This window comes from Myotis brandtii, unplaced genomic scaffold, assembly GCF_000412655.1.
Source record: "Myotis brandtii unplaced genomic scaffold, ASM41265v1 scaffold1719, whole genome shotgun sequence".
NCBI classification, from domain to species: domain Eukaryota; kingdom Metazoa; phylum Chordata; class Mammalia; order Chiroptera; family Vespertilionidae; genus Myotis; species Myotis brandtii.
The window spans coordinates 327559-344379 of NW_005356337.1; the positions used below are offsets into that span (position 1 = coordinate 327559).

Consider the following 16821-nt stretch of genomic DNA (forward strand, 5'->3'; position numbering starts at 1 on the left):
GCTCTGTTTATGGAAGAAAGAACACTGCCTGGAAAACAGAATTCCTTTTCAAATCCATTATGTTGTTAAGTTGGGGGTGGATAATTAGAAGATGGGAGAATACGTACAAATTAACCTAATAAACCATAATTGCTCATTTCAAACTAAAGCAGTGAAATAATGCCCCATGTATTTTTTCAGGAAAGTCTAGATTATTTTCTCAAGACTTGGTCAAAGCTAAAGATCTGCCTCAAGCTATTTGAAACATGGGTGAATGGGGAAGATGCCAGTTGGCCGGATTGGGGATGGTTTGCTGCGGTGGGGGAGGGGATAGGTTTGATCCTGCTGCTGTTGCCACTGCCGAAGCAGATGGTGATGGCACTGGCATACGTCACTGACATGGCTGGATATGGCAGAACTGAGTTTTGATTCCACGTCTGCCAGACTCAGACCTCTCCTTCCCACACTATTCAGTTCCCAATCTTCTCACTCCTCAGAGTTCTCTGATAATGTGCCTGCCTCGCCGGACCTCCATTAGGCACCTGATTCCCTTTCATCAGGAATCCATTTGGCTTTTGATACACATAATAGAAGCCAATGGACGTTTTCTAGCACTGGACTACCCACTTACTCAAATGACTTTGAGAAAAAAAGATGTGTTTGTAAGTATTTAGATGTACCCTGTAATCACTCTTAAGTATAAGTAGGGAATTACCATGAAAGTCAGATACTAGAGCAACATTAAATCTCAAGACCATTTCATGTGTAAAAAAAAAAAAAAATCCACATTCTTTTACAGTTAACTAAGAGAATGATCACAGACTCTGAGGCTTTGGAACAGTATCAGAAAGAAAATGATTGACCAGGTGGTGACTCCTTACTTCTAACCAGTATAGTCTTAGGGAAAATATGTCCATATTTTCACTAGCTTGCATTTATGAAGACTCAAAAGGAAAATCGCTGATTTCCTTGAGAAACATATGGTGCTGTTCTTCAGGAGGTTTTTCCAGGCATGGGAAATTTGGTGTGCTTAAAAAGAGTACTTAGTATATTCTTGTGAAAATAATCCATGGCCTCGTGTGCTTTTGTTCTTCACTCTTCATGGTGATTTCTTTTATTCCTACAAATGCTGTGGAATATGTCCTGACCCCAGCATTCACGCCTACAGGCTGTGGGTAACTTGGCTCCTGAAAACTAAGGACCCATCCTCAGGCACCACTAGCCCAGGAAAGGTGGGAGGAATTTAGAGTTCTTATTGCAGACTCTGAGCACACACAACTGTGCTCACAGTTGACTGTGGTGATTGGTACCACTCACTCAGAGGCAAGGGAGCCTGTGAGTTGGCATCAGATACTGGCTGTCAGTTAAGAGGAACCATTCAGAAGAGTAGTTGAGGTGGATTCTTATGTTTCTAATCTCAAGGACTCTAAAGAGAAAAATAAACTACTTGGTGTATTTCCTATGCAAACTTCAAAGCAGCATGTTTGACAGAGTATTAGAAAAGATAAGTAAAAGTAAACGTCACCCACCTACGTTAAGTCATTTGACTATAATTAAATAATGAAATCATTTGGCACTTTCCCTACCCCAGTCAGAAAGAGAGCGGAATGTATTGACCACTCAGGGTAGTTTATCCAGAAAAAGTGGTACTCATGATCCCATTTCAAAGTAAATTCAGGTTAAATCTGGTGCATAACCTTAATATGCATCATTTTTTTCCTTCTTGTGTTTCAAATAGATCTCTAAAAAATCAAACATCCCTCAGTGTCTTCTTACCATGTAGACTCTGCCCCTTATTCTGAATAATATTGTATATGAATTGTGAATAGATTAATTTCAAACTAACCCTAGCAATTATTTGATTACAATTATTCCATGAACAATCTTTTGGGCAACTTCTAGCATTAACCGAGCTAAAACTGAGTCCTGTAGTTGTTTAGGTGGCCTTGATGCCTAAATTCAAGTCTACAAAAGCAAAGTGACACACAATTCTCAGCCAAAATTGAGGACAGCATTTGCCTCTGCTCCCCTTCAGAATGAGATGCCTGATAAAAGAACTCAAGCCAAATTACAAGATCCTGGGCACAGTCACGTAGGTGCCTCTGCGTGAACAATCAAATGTCTTCCTAGGACTCTCAATCAGAAGTTAAAATACCCCATCTACTGCCCAGTGCATGTTGGGAATAAAAGGCTGTTCTGATCCATAGATCCAATGGGATGTCTGATAATTGAAAGAAATTCAAGCAGAATTAAAAGACTATACACACAGACAGATGTTATGGCCATGCATGAACAACCAACACAATCTATTGCCATATACTTATTGGGGATGAAGCTGCTCTAACCCAAACAAAAAGCAAACCCATCGCTGTACATAAATTCAGATACCTATAAAGTTGCCTTTCATATGAAACTTTGGCAAGAACTGAATTTAAATAAATACAACTCCACACCCCCTACTGACCACCCTTTGACTCTCTAATGCGCAGAGTTCTTTGCTCTGTGGATTATCTGCTGAGGTTTAAGGCAATCTGCATTTTCCCGTCAGTTCTCACTGCCTTGGCCCTGGTTCAATTCCAATTTAAGGAAATACTTGAAATACTGTCTCTTTTGGTAGCACGCAAACACTCCAGGAATTTGATGCTTTCCAGAATAAGCCATGCTTGTTATATAAGTCCAATCAAAGACACACTTTCAGAACAGAACAAAAGGGATTAGATCCGCTTCAGTTTCAACTGTCTAAAGAGAGTTCTCAGTCATGGATTTGTTAATGGCTTTTGTGCAAATAATGGAAATGGAATCATGCATTTTTATTAGTCACCCAAGAAGCTTTTGGGTTTCAGGTTCTGGGGGGGCGAGGCGGGGGGGACGGGGGCTCCATCACTCGGCTCTTAACAACTTGGAAAACATCTTGCCTGATTAGGAAGTTAGTCATTTCACATGTTGACATGTACAACAGTGTGAAGTCGAAAAACCTCACAGATTTCATTTGTAAGTAACAGGATACATCACTTTAAAGATGAAACGCTCAAGGATTTGTGGCGCCTCTCTTTGTTCCTGCTAATCCGATTTTACTTTTGGAGTGTCAGATATTTTGTAAATATATGCGGTTGAATTCAAACAACAAATTTTGACAACCCGTTCTCTAACTCACTATAAAAAGCACTATTCTGGTTTATTGGTAGGTGTTGGAGTCTGAGAGCCCAACCTTTGAGACAGATTTAATATTTCACCAATCAGTAGTGTTCCAGTCCAAGCCCTCTCTTGTCATTCAGTTTTAAAACTTAAAACAGTTTTAAACATAAAGTGTTCTTGGAAAGGAGTGAGAAAAGAGAATTTGGGGAATGTCCTTGCAGTCCTCAGTTTCTGGAGAATGTTTATCCCTTCTTGTTTTAGCCTTGGTCAGAGACATCCCCTGAGGGTTTTCCTTTCCATTTATTTTCTCCATTTAAGGTTAACATATTAGGAGTTTTGCTACTGAGAGAGTAAAATAAATAGTTTGACGGAGCTTTCTCAAGCCTCCTGCATTGACCACTGCCTCCTCCTGGTTCACGGGCCTCCGTCTCTTCAACACAGGTGGTGTGCAGGCTACCAGCAGAGCTTCTTGGTGATGTGGCATATCTGTCTGTGTTCTGAGGAAGCTGGGGGGAGGGGAGGAGGGGGGAGGAGCTGTTAATTTGTACGCACTGAAATATAAGAGATAAGTTTCCCCCAATCACATTTTAACGTCAATTGGCCTATGAAATCTTATTGTGAACTCCACTGTAAAATCATGGTACTAGGTGTTCGGTTCCATATAACAGTGAAAACAATTGGGTGATATGAAAGCACTACAAAACAAGAATAGCATCTGAATTGTTTATAACTCTAAGATTAAATTGGGGTTAATATCAGCACTGTGATTGTATTCATTCTTTATGTTCATTACCCTCGTCCTCATTGAGTACCAAGGTATCAGTTAATTCAGTCTAGATTTCAAAGGTAAAATCCTCTTCCTCTTGGTTCATAATTATACCTCATATCTTTTAGGTACATTTTTATGCTACTTTTTCTTTGTATAATTTTCCCGTTTATTTCAATATACAAATTCAACCTCTTCCTTTCACAGTATAAGCTCTGTAAAAAATCAATAGTATAGTCCATGTTTCAAAAATTGTCACAAAATATATTTTCCAATAAATTTGCAAAAATTCATAGGCCAAAACAATTGACTGAATAAGCCAAGTATGATTTTTATAAGAAACAAAAAAAGAAACAGATTTAAATAGTCATTTGAAATAATACACATTTTCAAAATAGTAAAGTATAAATTAATAAAATCTGAAATTCCAACAATGCTATAATCTCCCTCCAACAATAGTTGCTAAATATAAGTAAAACTGCTCTAGATAAATGATGAAGATGAAACCATCTGGTGAAAACTGGTTACATTTAGGGCCTTAATGTTATTAAAAAAAAAATTAAAGTCCCTGGAAATAAGTAATTCTCTAGTAAAGCTTTGGAAATCTGACTAGAAATAGCTCCCTAATTATGACTATTTTCATGCTATTTTATTTCACCATTTCTTTCCCCACCCTGGGAGAGAAAATGGGTATCATCATAGTTAGCTGGTGTTTGCATTTTAGCTTTATTAGAATTTCACAGTAGTAATGAACAAAACTCAGCTTTCTAACAGAGGTGAACTACAATGGCCATGTTGGAAGAGAATGATAAATAATGAACAGAGCACACGAGGACAGGAGAAACATTCTGAAAGGTGGAGAGGGTGAGAACCAGGCAGACAGACAAGAAAGCCAAAGAAGCTCGGGTGAACTGCAATGGCCATGTTGGAAGAGAATGATAGATGGTGAGCGGAGCAGAGCACATGAGGACAGGAGAAACATTCTGAAAGGTGGAGAGGGCGAGAACCAGGCAGACAGACAAGAAAGCCAAAGAAGCTCATTTGGTGCCCTTTACAGATTGAAGAAAAACATATTTATCGACAGTCTTTTTTGACAAATCTTGACAGATGATTTCATTTCAATGTTATCCCCACTCATCCACAAAGTATAAAAAAATGTTTAAACTATCAGATGTTAGAGTGCTAATATACATGGCAACTCAGTGAGTGGTGTTGAAATCATGACAGATTATTTCATTTCAACATTATCCCCACTCATCCACACAAAGTATAAAAAAAATTTAAACTATCAGATGGTAAGAGTGCTAATATACATGGCAACTCAGTGAGTGGTGTTGGGGAAGTTCATGTCCATCCAACAGTAGGCCCTAGCCATTAGCAACGGCTAAGTGGCTGGATTAAACATCTCCAGAGAGCTCTTGCTCTTGTAAGGTTTGCTTCCTATGAGAGCATGTTCCTCCTCTTTGGCCTTCGGGTGTGGACAAATCAGAAACTCTAAAAATGGGCTAAGACGATATGACAGGGAAAGAACTAAGTCATCTCATGCGTCATAAAATAATACTCAACATTAAAAAATGTTTTTCTACAATAATTGTTCTGCAAACATTTTATTAAAATGTATATTTTTAATTGATTTCAGAGAGGAAGAGAGAGAGAGAGAATCATTGATCAGCTGCCTCCTATACACCCACTACTGGGGTTCAAGCCCACAACCTGGGCATATGCCCTGACCAGGAATCGAACTGACCTGGATCATAGGTCGACGCTTAACCACTGAGCCACACCAGCCAGGCTGCAACCATTTTTAATGACTTAATCTCAATTGTTATCCATCAAACACTTCACTGGGAAAAGCCACAGTATCTGATACTGACACAGAAATGGGTTTTGTAGTAACCATTTATTTCCTGCATCTTAAAAAAAATAGATGAATCTCATCTTCCTTGGCTATTGGTTCAAAATATATATTAAATACATTAAATATTCTCTGGTAATAAATTGATCCAGTAATAAATTGAATATAATAAATTGAATAATATGTTAGATTTCAAAGTTCCTGGGTATATTTTAAAACTCTGAAAGGTGACACTTTATAACTAATGATCTCTTCAGGCTTAAAGAGCAAAACCTTTTAGTTATAAATGCTTATGAGAGAAATTGAATTTTTTAAAGTGAGAGCTTTTCTTCATTTTCACCCACTAATGGTCACCATAAAATAAAAACTTAAGTTTATGGTTATAAGCATAGGACTAATAACTGAAATTTAACTTCAATACAATTATAGATTCTGCCCACCTTATTAAGCCCTGATTTAAATAAGATTAATGATAATGAGATATTAACTCACAGGTACACCAAAAACCAGTCGCATGTTATGATATTTTGTTCCGCGCGCTAATGAACAAATTAAAACATCATTTTTTTTCTACAGGAAAACTGAAGACTTTAATAACAAACCCTCCAAGGTCACAATGAATACAGGTATGCCGTCTCTCTTAGTTTTAACCTTTTCAGCCCTGCTCTCTACCACACCATCTTGGCCCTAAATCATTAGGTTAGCACTTCGCTAATTCAAATGTGATCCTGAGTTTCTGATTAGATGGATAGTGTATACTCATTACTCAATGTCTTTGTCTTTATGTTCTAGTCTTATAGCAATCAAAAGTAGAATTTTTGGTTTTATCTACTCTTACTCAATTTTTTTTCTGTAAATCATGTCTTGAAATTAACTCCTATGTACCCTAGGAAGAGGTGGAATGTCATTTGCATGTATACATTTGAAATCCTTCTTAGAATAGGCTTAATTTAAAGGCAGGTTGCTCTAGTGGAAAACATTTAAAGTTTCCCATTCATTATAAACCCTTTATGTTGACAGCCAGCAGACAGTGCCAAAGCTTCTTATGAAATCAGCTTAATTAATCCATACACACAATACAATAAACCCTTTATGTTGACAGCCAGCAGACAGTTCCAAAGCTTCCTATGAAATCAGCTTAATTAATCCATACACACAATACACCTAAAGCAGCGGTTCTCAACCTGTGGGTCGCGACCCCTTTGGTGGTTGAACAACCCTTTCACAGGGGTCGCCTAAGACCATCCTGCATATCAGATATTTACATTACAATTCATAACAGTAGCAACATTACAGTTATGAAGTAGCAACGAAAATAATTTTATGGTTGGGTCACATCATGAGGAACTGTATTTAAAGGGCCAGAAGGTTGAGAACCACTGACATAAGCATTAGATTTTTAGATGTGAGAACAGTATCTCCAATTAGCTTAACAACATGGGTGCCTCTGAACTCTGTATTGTATACAGATTAATTGTACAGTCTTTGTGATACATGCTATGTACATGAATTTTTTTCCATAGTAGAAATGTTTTCGCATACATTTTCACCTTTTCTCCCCTGAAATCTTTATATTCGATCGTAAGTAATTCTGGAAAACAACTTTCTCACTGAAATTTTGTAACTTGTGTTTAAAAAATACTGTTTCCTATCTGCAAGCAATCACTGGAAAGTTTGCTGTCTCTTGTTATCAGGGGAGGATTAGCAACCACTGGTGAGAACCAGTCTCTAATCCCTAGATCAAGTGTAGACACATGCCCCATGCCCCGTGATGCTGTGGCTGCCCCTTAGCAGAAACCTGCCCTAACTGACCTCTACACTCTAGGTCAGCTGGCCCCTGTGAATGTCGACAACTCATAGATATGTAGAGCAACAGGCAAGACAAGGATACTGGTGACAGTCAAAATATACAAGGAAGACTTAGAAACCCAGAGAAATTATAACCCCGGAGATGAACCAAGTAAAGGCATTTGGACAATGGGAAGTGTGGGAATTGGACATGGGAAATAGAAGAAGGAATATATTAGGTAAAGGAGATTGAAGAAAGCAAATAGAATAGACAGCTTGTAGCTGAACTAGGATAAGTCGTGTTGTGAAACTGCAGTCAATGCAGCAGAAGGTCCACAGGAGGAGGTTATATTTCCACAACGAATAATAACAGAAAGGCATTGATATCCATAATCGTTCTGAGACATGTTCTCACAGACTTAAGTTGACTTAAGACATACCTTCCCAATATCCTTCACCTTGTGGAGTGCTGACTTCTATTTATTATAACCCTATCATGACAGATGTATAATATGTGATTAAATAATTAATCCTCCTGTGCATAGACTTCAACTCTAAAGGCAAAGTAGGCAAATTGACATTTGTATATTTGTTTAGGTTGTTAGGGTACTTGAGCCAGTTGTCTGCTATAGTAGCATGAATATAACCCTCTAAAGCAGTGGTTCTCAACCTTCCTAATGCCATGACCCTTTAATACAGTTCCTCATGTTGTGGTGAACCCCAATTTCATTGTTACAAATTGAAGATAATTAAAGCATAGTGATTAATCACAAAACAATATGTAATTATATATGTGTTTTCCGATGGCCTTAGGCGACCCCTGTGAAAGGGTCGTTCGACCCCCAAAGGGGTCGCGACCCACAGGTTGAGAACCGCTGCTCTAAAGCATCCTCTCATGTAAAAGGAGCTTGGCTCCATGTAGAATGCTAATTTGCACAGCTATTTTATTTATATGGGCGAACCTATATGTACATATGCATGTAAAATATGATATTCAAACTTAGGCACACAAAATTGGTAAGAAGTGACAAACCCTTTATTTAAAATTCCAAACTAAGACTATAGTGCTATTATAAAAACATGCCACTTTTTAATATATGTGTAAATATTGCTGTAGGAAGGTGAAGAAAGCATTGTTGCTATATCTACAAAATGAAAAGTTAGTACTGAAATATAACACATCAAATTAGTCTTCGTTATCTACCTACTAATCACTAAAGACATATATTACTATTTAAATACCTATGTGTCAGTCACTGAAGTTAAAAAAAAAAAAGATTATTTTCAAGCAAAGCAGCACTTTGTTTTAGTCAAATACTAAATGAGCCAGAGGAAATGTGTTCATTTGTTACAATGAAGTCTCTGAACAATGTATAGAAATATGTACAAAACATGCTATATTTCCACTCTAAGGATCTGTGACCCATTATTTTCTAAGGCAAATCTTAGCTCTGGAAGAAAGGAAAGAGAGAAAGACATGAAGTAATTCATTGTATGTGCTTTACCCATGAGTGTTTTCAGCAGTGGAAATAGCTCCCAAGAATCATGCAACTGGGAGGAAGAGGTACAAGTCATTCATGACTAGGTGAAGGTGAGAGTGGCACTAGGGTTCTTCAGAATGACCTAAAGCATGCAAGACAGATCCTAAAAATATCCTTTTGAGATCTTAAAAATATCCTTAAGAAAGCACAGAAAGTATCAACACACGAGTAAATAGAAATGGGATAGAAGAGATTCTCTGTTCCAGCAATTTCACAAATGCCTCAACTTTTCTAATTAAGCTCTTTATTAAACTGTTAATAAAGACAGATTCTCCATTTATTTCATCTAGGTCTTAGAGTTCCTTAGACTATAGATGTCATTTAACCCAGAGGTTCCTACACTCTCAGGCCAAAAGAAATACCCAACAGTTCCATTTATTAATTATCTAGGGGCAAACAACTTAATAAGTACTTACATTCTGTCAACTCAGAAGCAATTTGAAAAAATAATACACTTAAATTGAAAAAATAATCATTTTATTTTGTTCTTTATGACTGCAGTTAATAACTAAGGGAACATGTGTGTTTATTGGGCACTGCAAAACCCCACAGACCTTGAACTCAGATTGTACATCACCAGTCTCATTTACTGCCCAAAATTACTTTCATGGGGTATTTGCTTTTTTGTCACAGCCATCACCAAAAACCCAACTTTTCAAAGATATAATATCATCTAAAGGAAGACAACACAAGCTTTATTATGGTGAAACTGGAAACTAACTCAGGCTAGTAGTTCATGCAGTATCTAATAGATACCACTGAGTTTTCCTAAAAAATGTAAAATATCCCTCAAAACCCTCATGAACCAACTGAGGTAGCCGGGGCACCTCTGCACAGTTTGGGAACCATAGGTTTTACCAATGACCTTGAATCTTCTCATTCTGAAATCCTCCCTTTTTATCATTCTCACTGCTTGTCTTCAGATGTTCAGAATTGAACATCAGTTCACTTGTATGTGTAGACCCTTGACTACACAACCCTGTTAGACCATCGAAGCTGCTACAACCGCATATTCCAAAACATTACCTCCATTTATCAGAAACTCTGATCCCTCATAGCTATTTTCAGTTTGCAGTTTGCTGTATCCCATTGTTGCCTCCCTTAAAGACATCTTTAGTTTATGCTTCCACCATTTATGTCTTTTTATGTTGCGTCTTTGAATTATAGTCTTTGATTTATTTGACTTTCTTATGTTGTTCCATTTTTCTATTTTAATTTTTATCTGAATTAGAAAACTTATTTTAAACATATTTAAGAAATTGTATTTTGATATGAAGACAATTCCACCAATTTTAAGTAGTAATTTGACCTTACTACTTGTGATTTTACCAGTAATTAGTTCAGATCATACTTCCAAGCATTAAGTTCCTTCATGTTCAGTAAACAAAGTGGATACTTTTTTAAAGAAATAAACAAAAAGTATAACTGTCTAATCACTACATTGTACACCTGAAACTAATATAATATTGTATGTTAACTGTAACTGAAAAATAAAAAATATATTAAAAAAAGAAAAAAAGAATGAGAATAGCATGTGCCAATATATAATGATTTATGTTATCATATTGCTGGTTACATCATTTGTCTCTCTTGTTATAACTTTTAAAAAGAATTAAACTTCGGTTATTTTGGTTTCAGGGGAATGAGAAAAACTATTTATTGCACATTCCATATACAAAGGAATGTGGGAATGGAATTGGAATCTGTTCATAAATAGAACATTAACCTTTCAATTTTAGAAGTCTTGTAACTCGAAACTTGTATCACATTATAATAGCTGGTACCTTTTCACTTACTTTACTTCATGTTGATATTTGTGTAAGTGTAAATAGGTATATCATCATGTACATGTTCAAAACTATAAAACCAAATTAATTTTTAGCATGGTCATTTCAATACTCTATGTGTCAATATTGTCTTGATTTCAACTAGGCTAATTATTTCCATAACCTATATTAACTATGGGAAGACATAGAGTTTCCATAATGCTATATTTCTCTTTAAGAATCCCGTATATCAAATATATCATGGCTATATCTGTTAACAGCATTTACTTCAAGAGGTGCTTAAAACCATCTTCAGGATTCATAATAGCTAAAACACAGTAAGTCTAAATGATGGCTACAAAAGTATATTATATTATGGCTCTTAACCCTGAAAGAGCGCTTATTCATAACTCTAAAAGCTAGTTACTCTGCATAAAAATTTAACAGTTGAATGAAAAAGGTATAAACAAAGTTGAGTTTTATACTTGTATGTTTTCATTAAAGAAAAAACATAAAATGTTAAGTAAAATTTTTTTAAAATGTTTTTATTAAAGCATTGGCATCTATTTCTAAAAACAAACCTTTGCTGTTTTGTTTTGTTTTATTTTGTTTTGTTTTGTTTTGTTTTGTTTTGTTTTGTTTTGTTTTGTTTTGAGTTTGGGGTGGCTGTAAAATTTGCGTATGGATTCCCTGGTTACTAATTCTGACTGTTCATCTTTCCCATGGATGTCTGGCACATTCCACTTAAAATGCATGAGATTGCATGTGCTTTTCCTTTGCTGTGGCTTCTGCTATATCATTTTTTTGCTTCCAGATAGCGGTGGGTGTGCTCGCAAACGTGCCGCCATGTCTGTTACATTAACATCTGTGAAGAGAGTTCAAAGTTCTCCAAACCTATTGGCTGCAGGTATAATATCACTAACTCCCAGAATGTCACACTTGAATGGCTTTGTCTGACCTTTCTCTCTTTCCAGAATTATCTTGTTTGGATGAAGAAAGTGACTGTAAATACCTTGTGAATGTCCCACAAGTTCTTACATTTCTTGTCTCAAGAATAGCTCCTATCCCTCCTGACTGTTTTTGTTCTAAAAATAAAAAAGCCAAAGGAAACCGATATCTTGTAGAAAACATTTTAAAAATCTAATTAAAAACAACAGTGACTTGCCAAAAATGTGTTGGGTAACTGCAAGTGTTAATAACTATTTAAGCTTTTGTCTCTTATGAACTAAAGTAACAATATTTAATCAAGACAGCTCATAGTTGCTTTTGTTATTGTTGTTGTTTTAAGCTAAAAACTATTGAGGGATGGGGACACAGGGGTCAGAGAGAGGGATTTGTAGGAAACTGAATATTTATTAATTCACTTTTTCGCCAAAGGTTGCAAACAGGGTGATAATTTGTTTTAAAAGAGATCTTAAACCTTCCTTTAATCCAGTCAGCAAAGATCCTTCTCATACGTATTTTTAAACACCTTGGTGCAATTAAGATTAGCACCACATGTATACCTGGGTGCAACCACAGATACACATGTACTCTAGAAGGTAATTGGGAGCATGATATTCCAGCAGATACCGAGGTGGGTATCTCTAATAAATGTCTGTGGGGACTTACCTAAGCTGGTGGGCACAGTCTGCTCTGAGAGGGGGCGTGGCTCTGGCAGCTCCACGTGAGCCTGACAACCTCAGGGACTCCAGACCCAGAAACAGACCTGCACCTCTTGCTGACTGATAGGTTTGATTCTTGGTTGGTTACTTGGAGGGAGGAAGAGGGGGGGAGGTGTGTGCGGGAGGGGGAGAGAGGGGTTTCTTTGTTTTTTATTTCTATTTGTGGGGTTTTGGAGAAGTGGAAAAGGGATGGGGAGTGTTTGAATAATTTGAATTCTCACTCTGCACGTCAGTATCTTGTACACACATACATGTAGTCGTTGATTAAATGCTCAAAATGTCCTTGGTCCGAAACTATCCCACGTTGTTGAGGAAGAACAAGCTTCCATCTGGAGAAACCCACTCCTGCCCACCACCTCCAATCCACAAATGGATTTCAATGGCCAAGTTTAAATAGCAGGCCAGGTGGTTCCAGAATATATTAAATTTTTTAAAAATGCAAGTTTCATTGCAATGTATGTAGTACCATTTCAATTTAGTTAAAAAAATATTTTTCTCTCTCTATATATATATATACTAGTATGTATATGTACATGTTTGCTCATGTGTGTATGAGCATGAAAAGATGTTAGGAAAGCTACAAATGTGTTTACATGCGATACCTGAGGGAAATGGGAATAAAGGGAAATAAGAAAATAAATAAAATAAAGTCCAGAGCCATCAGGAAAGGGGAATGCCTATACCATGAATACCATTGACATTTCAGCCAAGTAAATTCTAGCCCATGCTACACAGAGGTGGCCCACTGCCTGCAGCACCTGCTAGAGTGTGTGGCACCGGTTCAACAATGCCGAGTCATCATTATCTACAAAAGTAACCACTAAAGGAATAAGTGACCGGATTAGAGATTGCCACTTTGGATAGTCTACACTAGAATATCAGCAACTTCATATCACTAAACTTATAAGAAAATATTTAATGCTTCAGAATCAAAATAATAGCAAACATTTAAATATTTTAGGAATATGAAATAATATTCAGCAATAAGTATGTAGTGGCTATGGGCCATTTTAAATTTTATACCATAAGGGAATAAGATTTCTAGAGAATGAAGCCCCCTGAATTTTGGACTTCATTGTTACATTAAAAATAGACCTCTTTTGTATTAAGATGCATAGGTATGATCCCTTTCTAAAATTAATTTTAATTCCATTTTGAAGAAATAAATCATCCTCTTTGTAGGCCCTTCACTTTATGGTAGCCTTCAGAAGAACTTATTTGGCACAGTATCTTTTCGTGAATTAAAAGGGGATTAGCAAGTATTTATTGCATTAGATATTGTCAAAACCACATAGCCTTTAAGTAAAAGACTAACTACCTCCACAAAAGGTTCCCTCTCTAGATGAAAAGTCAATATAAGCTGCTTGTCATCAACTATTTGTCGCCCAAGTCAGTCTTTTTCTTTCCCTTTTACAAGAAGTAGAATCCCATTGGATAATTCATAGACACATAGATGTTTTAAATCTAAGTTAGAACCAAAATGACAAGTATAGAGACACAATAAGGCTTTCGAAGTTCATTTTATTTTACCAAAACCACCTGGCAGTCTCAGGTAACACTGCTAAGGATGAAATGCAGTGGTGACCACTGCCCCAGGAAACAGCACCTGCACGTTTTACACCCTTGGGAAAATTTGTGTCTGTAACTCAACTCTCCTTTAGAAGAACAAGGAGGAGGAGGAGGAGGAGGAGGAGGAGGGGGGGGGGAGAAAGGAAGGAAGGGAGGAAGGGAAGAAGGGAGGAAGGGAGGAGAAGAAGAATTTATTATCTCCCTACCTCTCTAAGAAAATCATTTCCTAGACTCCCAAAGATTTGTCAAAATTAAATGAGGGTAAATGAAGAAAATAAATAAAAAGTCTTATCCCAGTACTTAGAACAGCGGTTCTCAACCTGTGGGTCGTGACCCCTTTGGCAGTCGAACTACCCTTTCACAAGGGTCGCCTAAAACCATCCTGCATATCAGATATTTACATTACAATTCATAACAGTAGCAACATTAAAATTATGAAGTAGCAACAAAAATAATTTTATGGTTGGGTCACAACATGAGGAACTGTATTTAAAGGGACAGAAGGTTGAAAACCACTCACTTAGAAGCACTATAGGCATTCAATTAGTTGACTTGAATTTAACTAATGGGTTTTAATTAATTCTTACAAAGTAATTGAGCCATCTAATGGAAGGAGCTATAAGATTTAAAATCATCATAATTTTCAAGAAAAATATAATTTATTATGTCTAATATACCCCATCAGTTAAAAGGAATTTAAACGTTGGAATCATAAAGTTGGAAAGGACCTCTGAGGGCATGCAGTCCAACCCCTGACACCGACCCTGCAATGAGCCTGGACAACCTCTCTGACAGTGTCCTCACCCCCCTTCCGCTGGGCACAGTGAGTGCTCATGGTACCAGTGAAGAGAGGTCATGGCTCTTCATTCTCAAAGACCCTATTCACATCTGTCCCAGTTACTCATTCTTAAATTTTCAGAGACGGGATGACCATCTACTAAAGAACACTAGAAATTTAGAGCTCTGATCCCTAGAATTCTGGCTCTGTTTTTTCACAATGAATGATCATAAATAATATGGAAGATATTGGACAAAGCCATCTTCCCTATGCATATGACAAGTCATTTACCAGCTCAATAGTTTGTTAAATTTATCTTTATTGTTGAAAGTATTACAGATGTCCCTGTTTTCTCCCATTGGCCCTGCTCCCAACCCCTCCCCAGGCCTTCACCTCACTATTGTCCGTGTCCATGGGTTATGCATATATGCATATAAGTTCTTTGGTTATTCTCTTCCTGCCCCCTTCCCTTCCCTCTAAGATCCATCAGTCTGTTACATACTTCCATGTCTCTGGATCTATTTTGTTCATTAGATTCCACATATGAGTGACATTATGTGATACTTGTCTTTCTCTGGATGGCTTATTTTGCTTAACATAATATAGCTCAATATTTTTTAACATATATTCTCTTTACTTAACATGGATCCAGGATGCTTTCAAGCTTTCTGTCACCTGCTTCCAACCACGCTCATCCTCCCTTTCCTACCCTTTCCTGGCAGGAATGAAATAAAAGCAGGGCTGAGGTCCACAGTATCCATGTGGGAGCTATTTATCTTTCAGTGCCTCCGAAGAACTATAATAAAATAGAAAATCAGGACTGGGTGCTTTAAATATTATAATTGGATTTATTTTAAATAAACTTCAATGCTGTACACTTGAGTGTCCTTAAGAGACCACCATCTTAGGTGTGGACTTTAATCATTAACATAAACTTCATTAAAATACAGGTTCATCCTAAAGTTTTAATCCTTGGCCATTTTTATTCTTTGTCCTTTTTCGTACTTCTACACATTCATGTCTCCTATGTTGAGCAGGATTTTTCAGCAGAGCTCACCCTGATCACTAGCTCCTATTTCCGGTAGCACAGGTACAATTTCATTTGGAAATCCCTGGGCAGTATTGGCGGGGGCGGGGTGGGGGGAAAAGAGCCCCTGGATTCAGCTTAGAATGACTCTGATTCTCACACTTACTGTCTATCCCACTCACCATTCCATAATCTCTAATGTGGTCACCAGTAAGAAAAAGAACTGGCCCTCTACAAACTATCAGTTAGAGGAATTTATTTCAAAGTGTCCTTCAAATCTTCTCAATATGCCCTCCTCTTCCTCACCACGCCTATACCTCTTGCACCTCCAAGCATCAGGCTCCTACAACCTCCATCCCCAATACATACCCACACACCCTTCTTTATAAAAGCCCAGTTCTATCAAACCAGAGGAAAGTGAAATCCCTATTCTCGAGCATATAATTATAATACAGATGATGATTATTATTATCCATACTGCTCGTCTTTCCATTGCCATTTCTTCAAGTCCCAAAACTTGTTCCATATCCACAAACAGTGTGTGGTAACCAGGTGGTTATTAAATCTCTCTCCCTGACTGCCCACAGCAGAATTCTAATTGCTGCTCTGTGTGTTACACCGTTTTCTTTATAGAGACATCATTATCATTTAAGGGATTAAGAAGTTCAATCATTTCTGCTCCCATCAAATCCTAGAGATAGTCTAGTAAGCATTTCATATGTAACTCCTCAAAGTTATTTTCACTGTACGGTCCCCATTTATCACCCTGATTTGGAATTTACTGGAGTTACGATCCATACTAAATTAGCAAATATCCTTTTAAAAAAATAAAGATTTGTTAGTCTTGTCTTCTGCATTTGAGCTGGAGTCATTCTAACATACTCTGTGCTGGCTCATTTATTTCTCTTTCTTTGATTTGGAAAGAATCTACATCAAATATTTTATCTCAATTC

At 37.1% G+C, this 16821-nt stretch overlaps 1 protein-coding gene across 23 annotated transcripts in view; it reads left to right on the top strand.

Annotated features, from left to right (window-relative positions):
- Positions 1-16821, top strand: part of SORBS2 (sorbin and SH3 domain containing 2) — a 311892-nt gene that overhangs the window by 212040 nt on the left and 83031 nt on the right. For 19 of the 23 annotated variants that reach the window (XM_014537084.1, XM_014537085.1, XM_014537082.1 and 16 more), the window contains 2 exons: positions 6312-6361; positions 11645-11737. In XM_014537084.1, coding sequence (XP_014392570.1) covers positions 6352-6361; positions 11645-11737 — 103 coding nt within the window. In that variant the 5' untranslated portion in view covers positions 6312-6351. Of the gene's footprint in view, positions 1-6311; positions 6362-11644; positions 11738-16821 lie in introns of those variants that run through there. The other 4 variants (XM_014537091.1, XM_014537090.1, XM_014537092.1 and 1 more) reach the window with 1 other exon arrangement.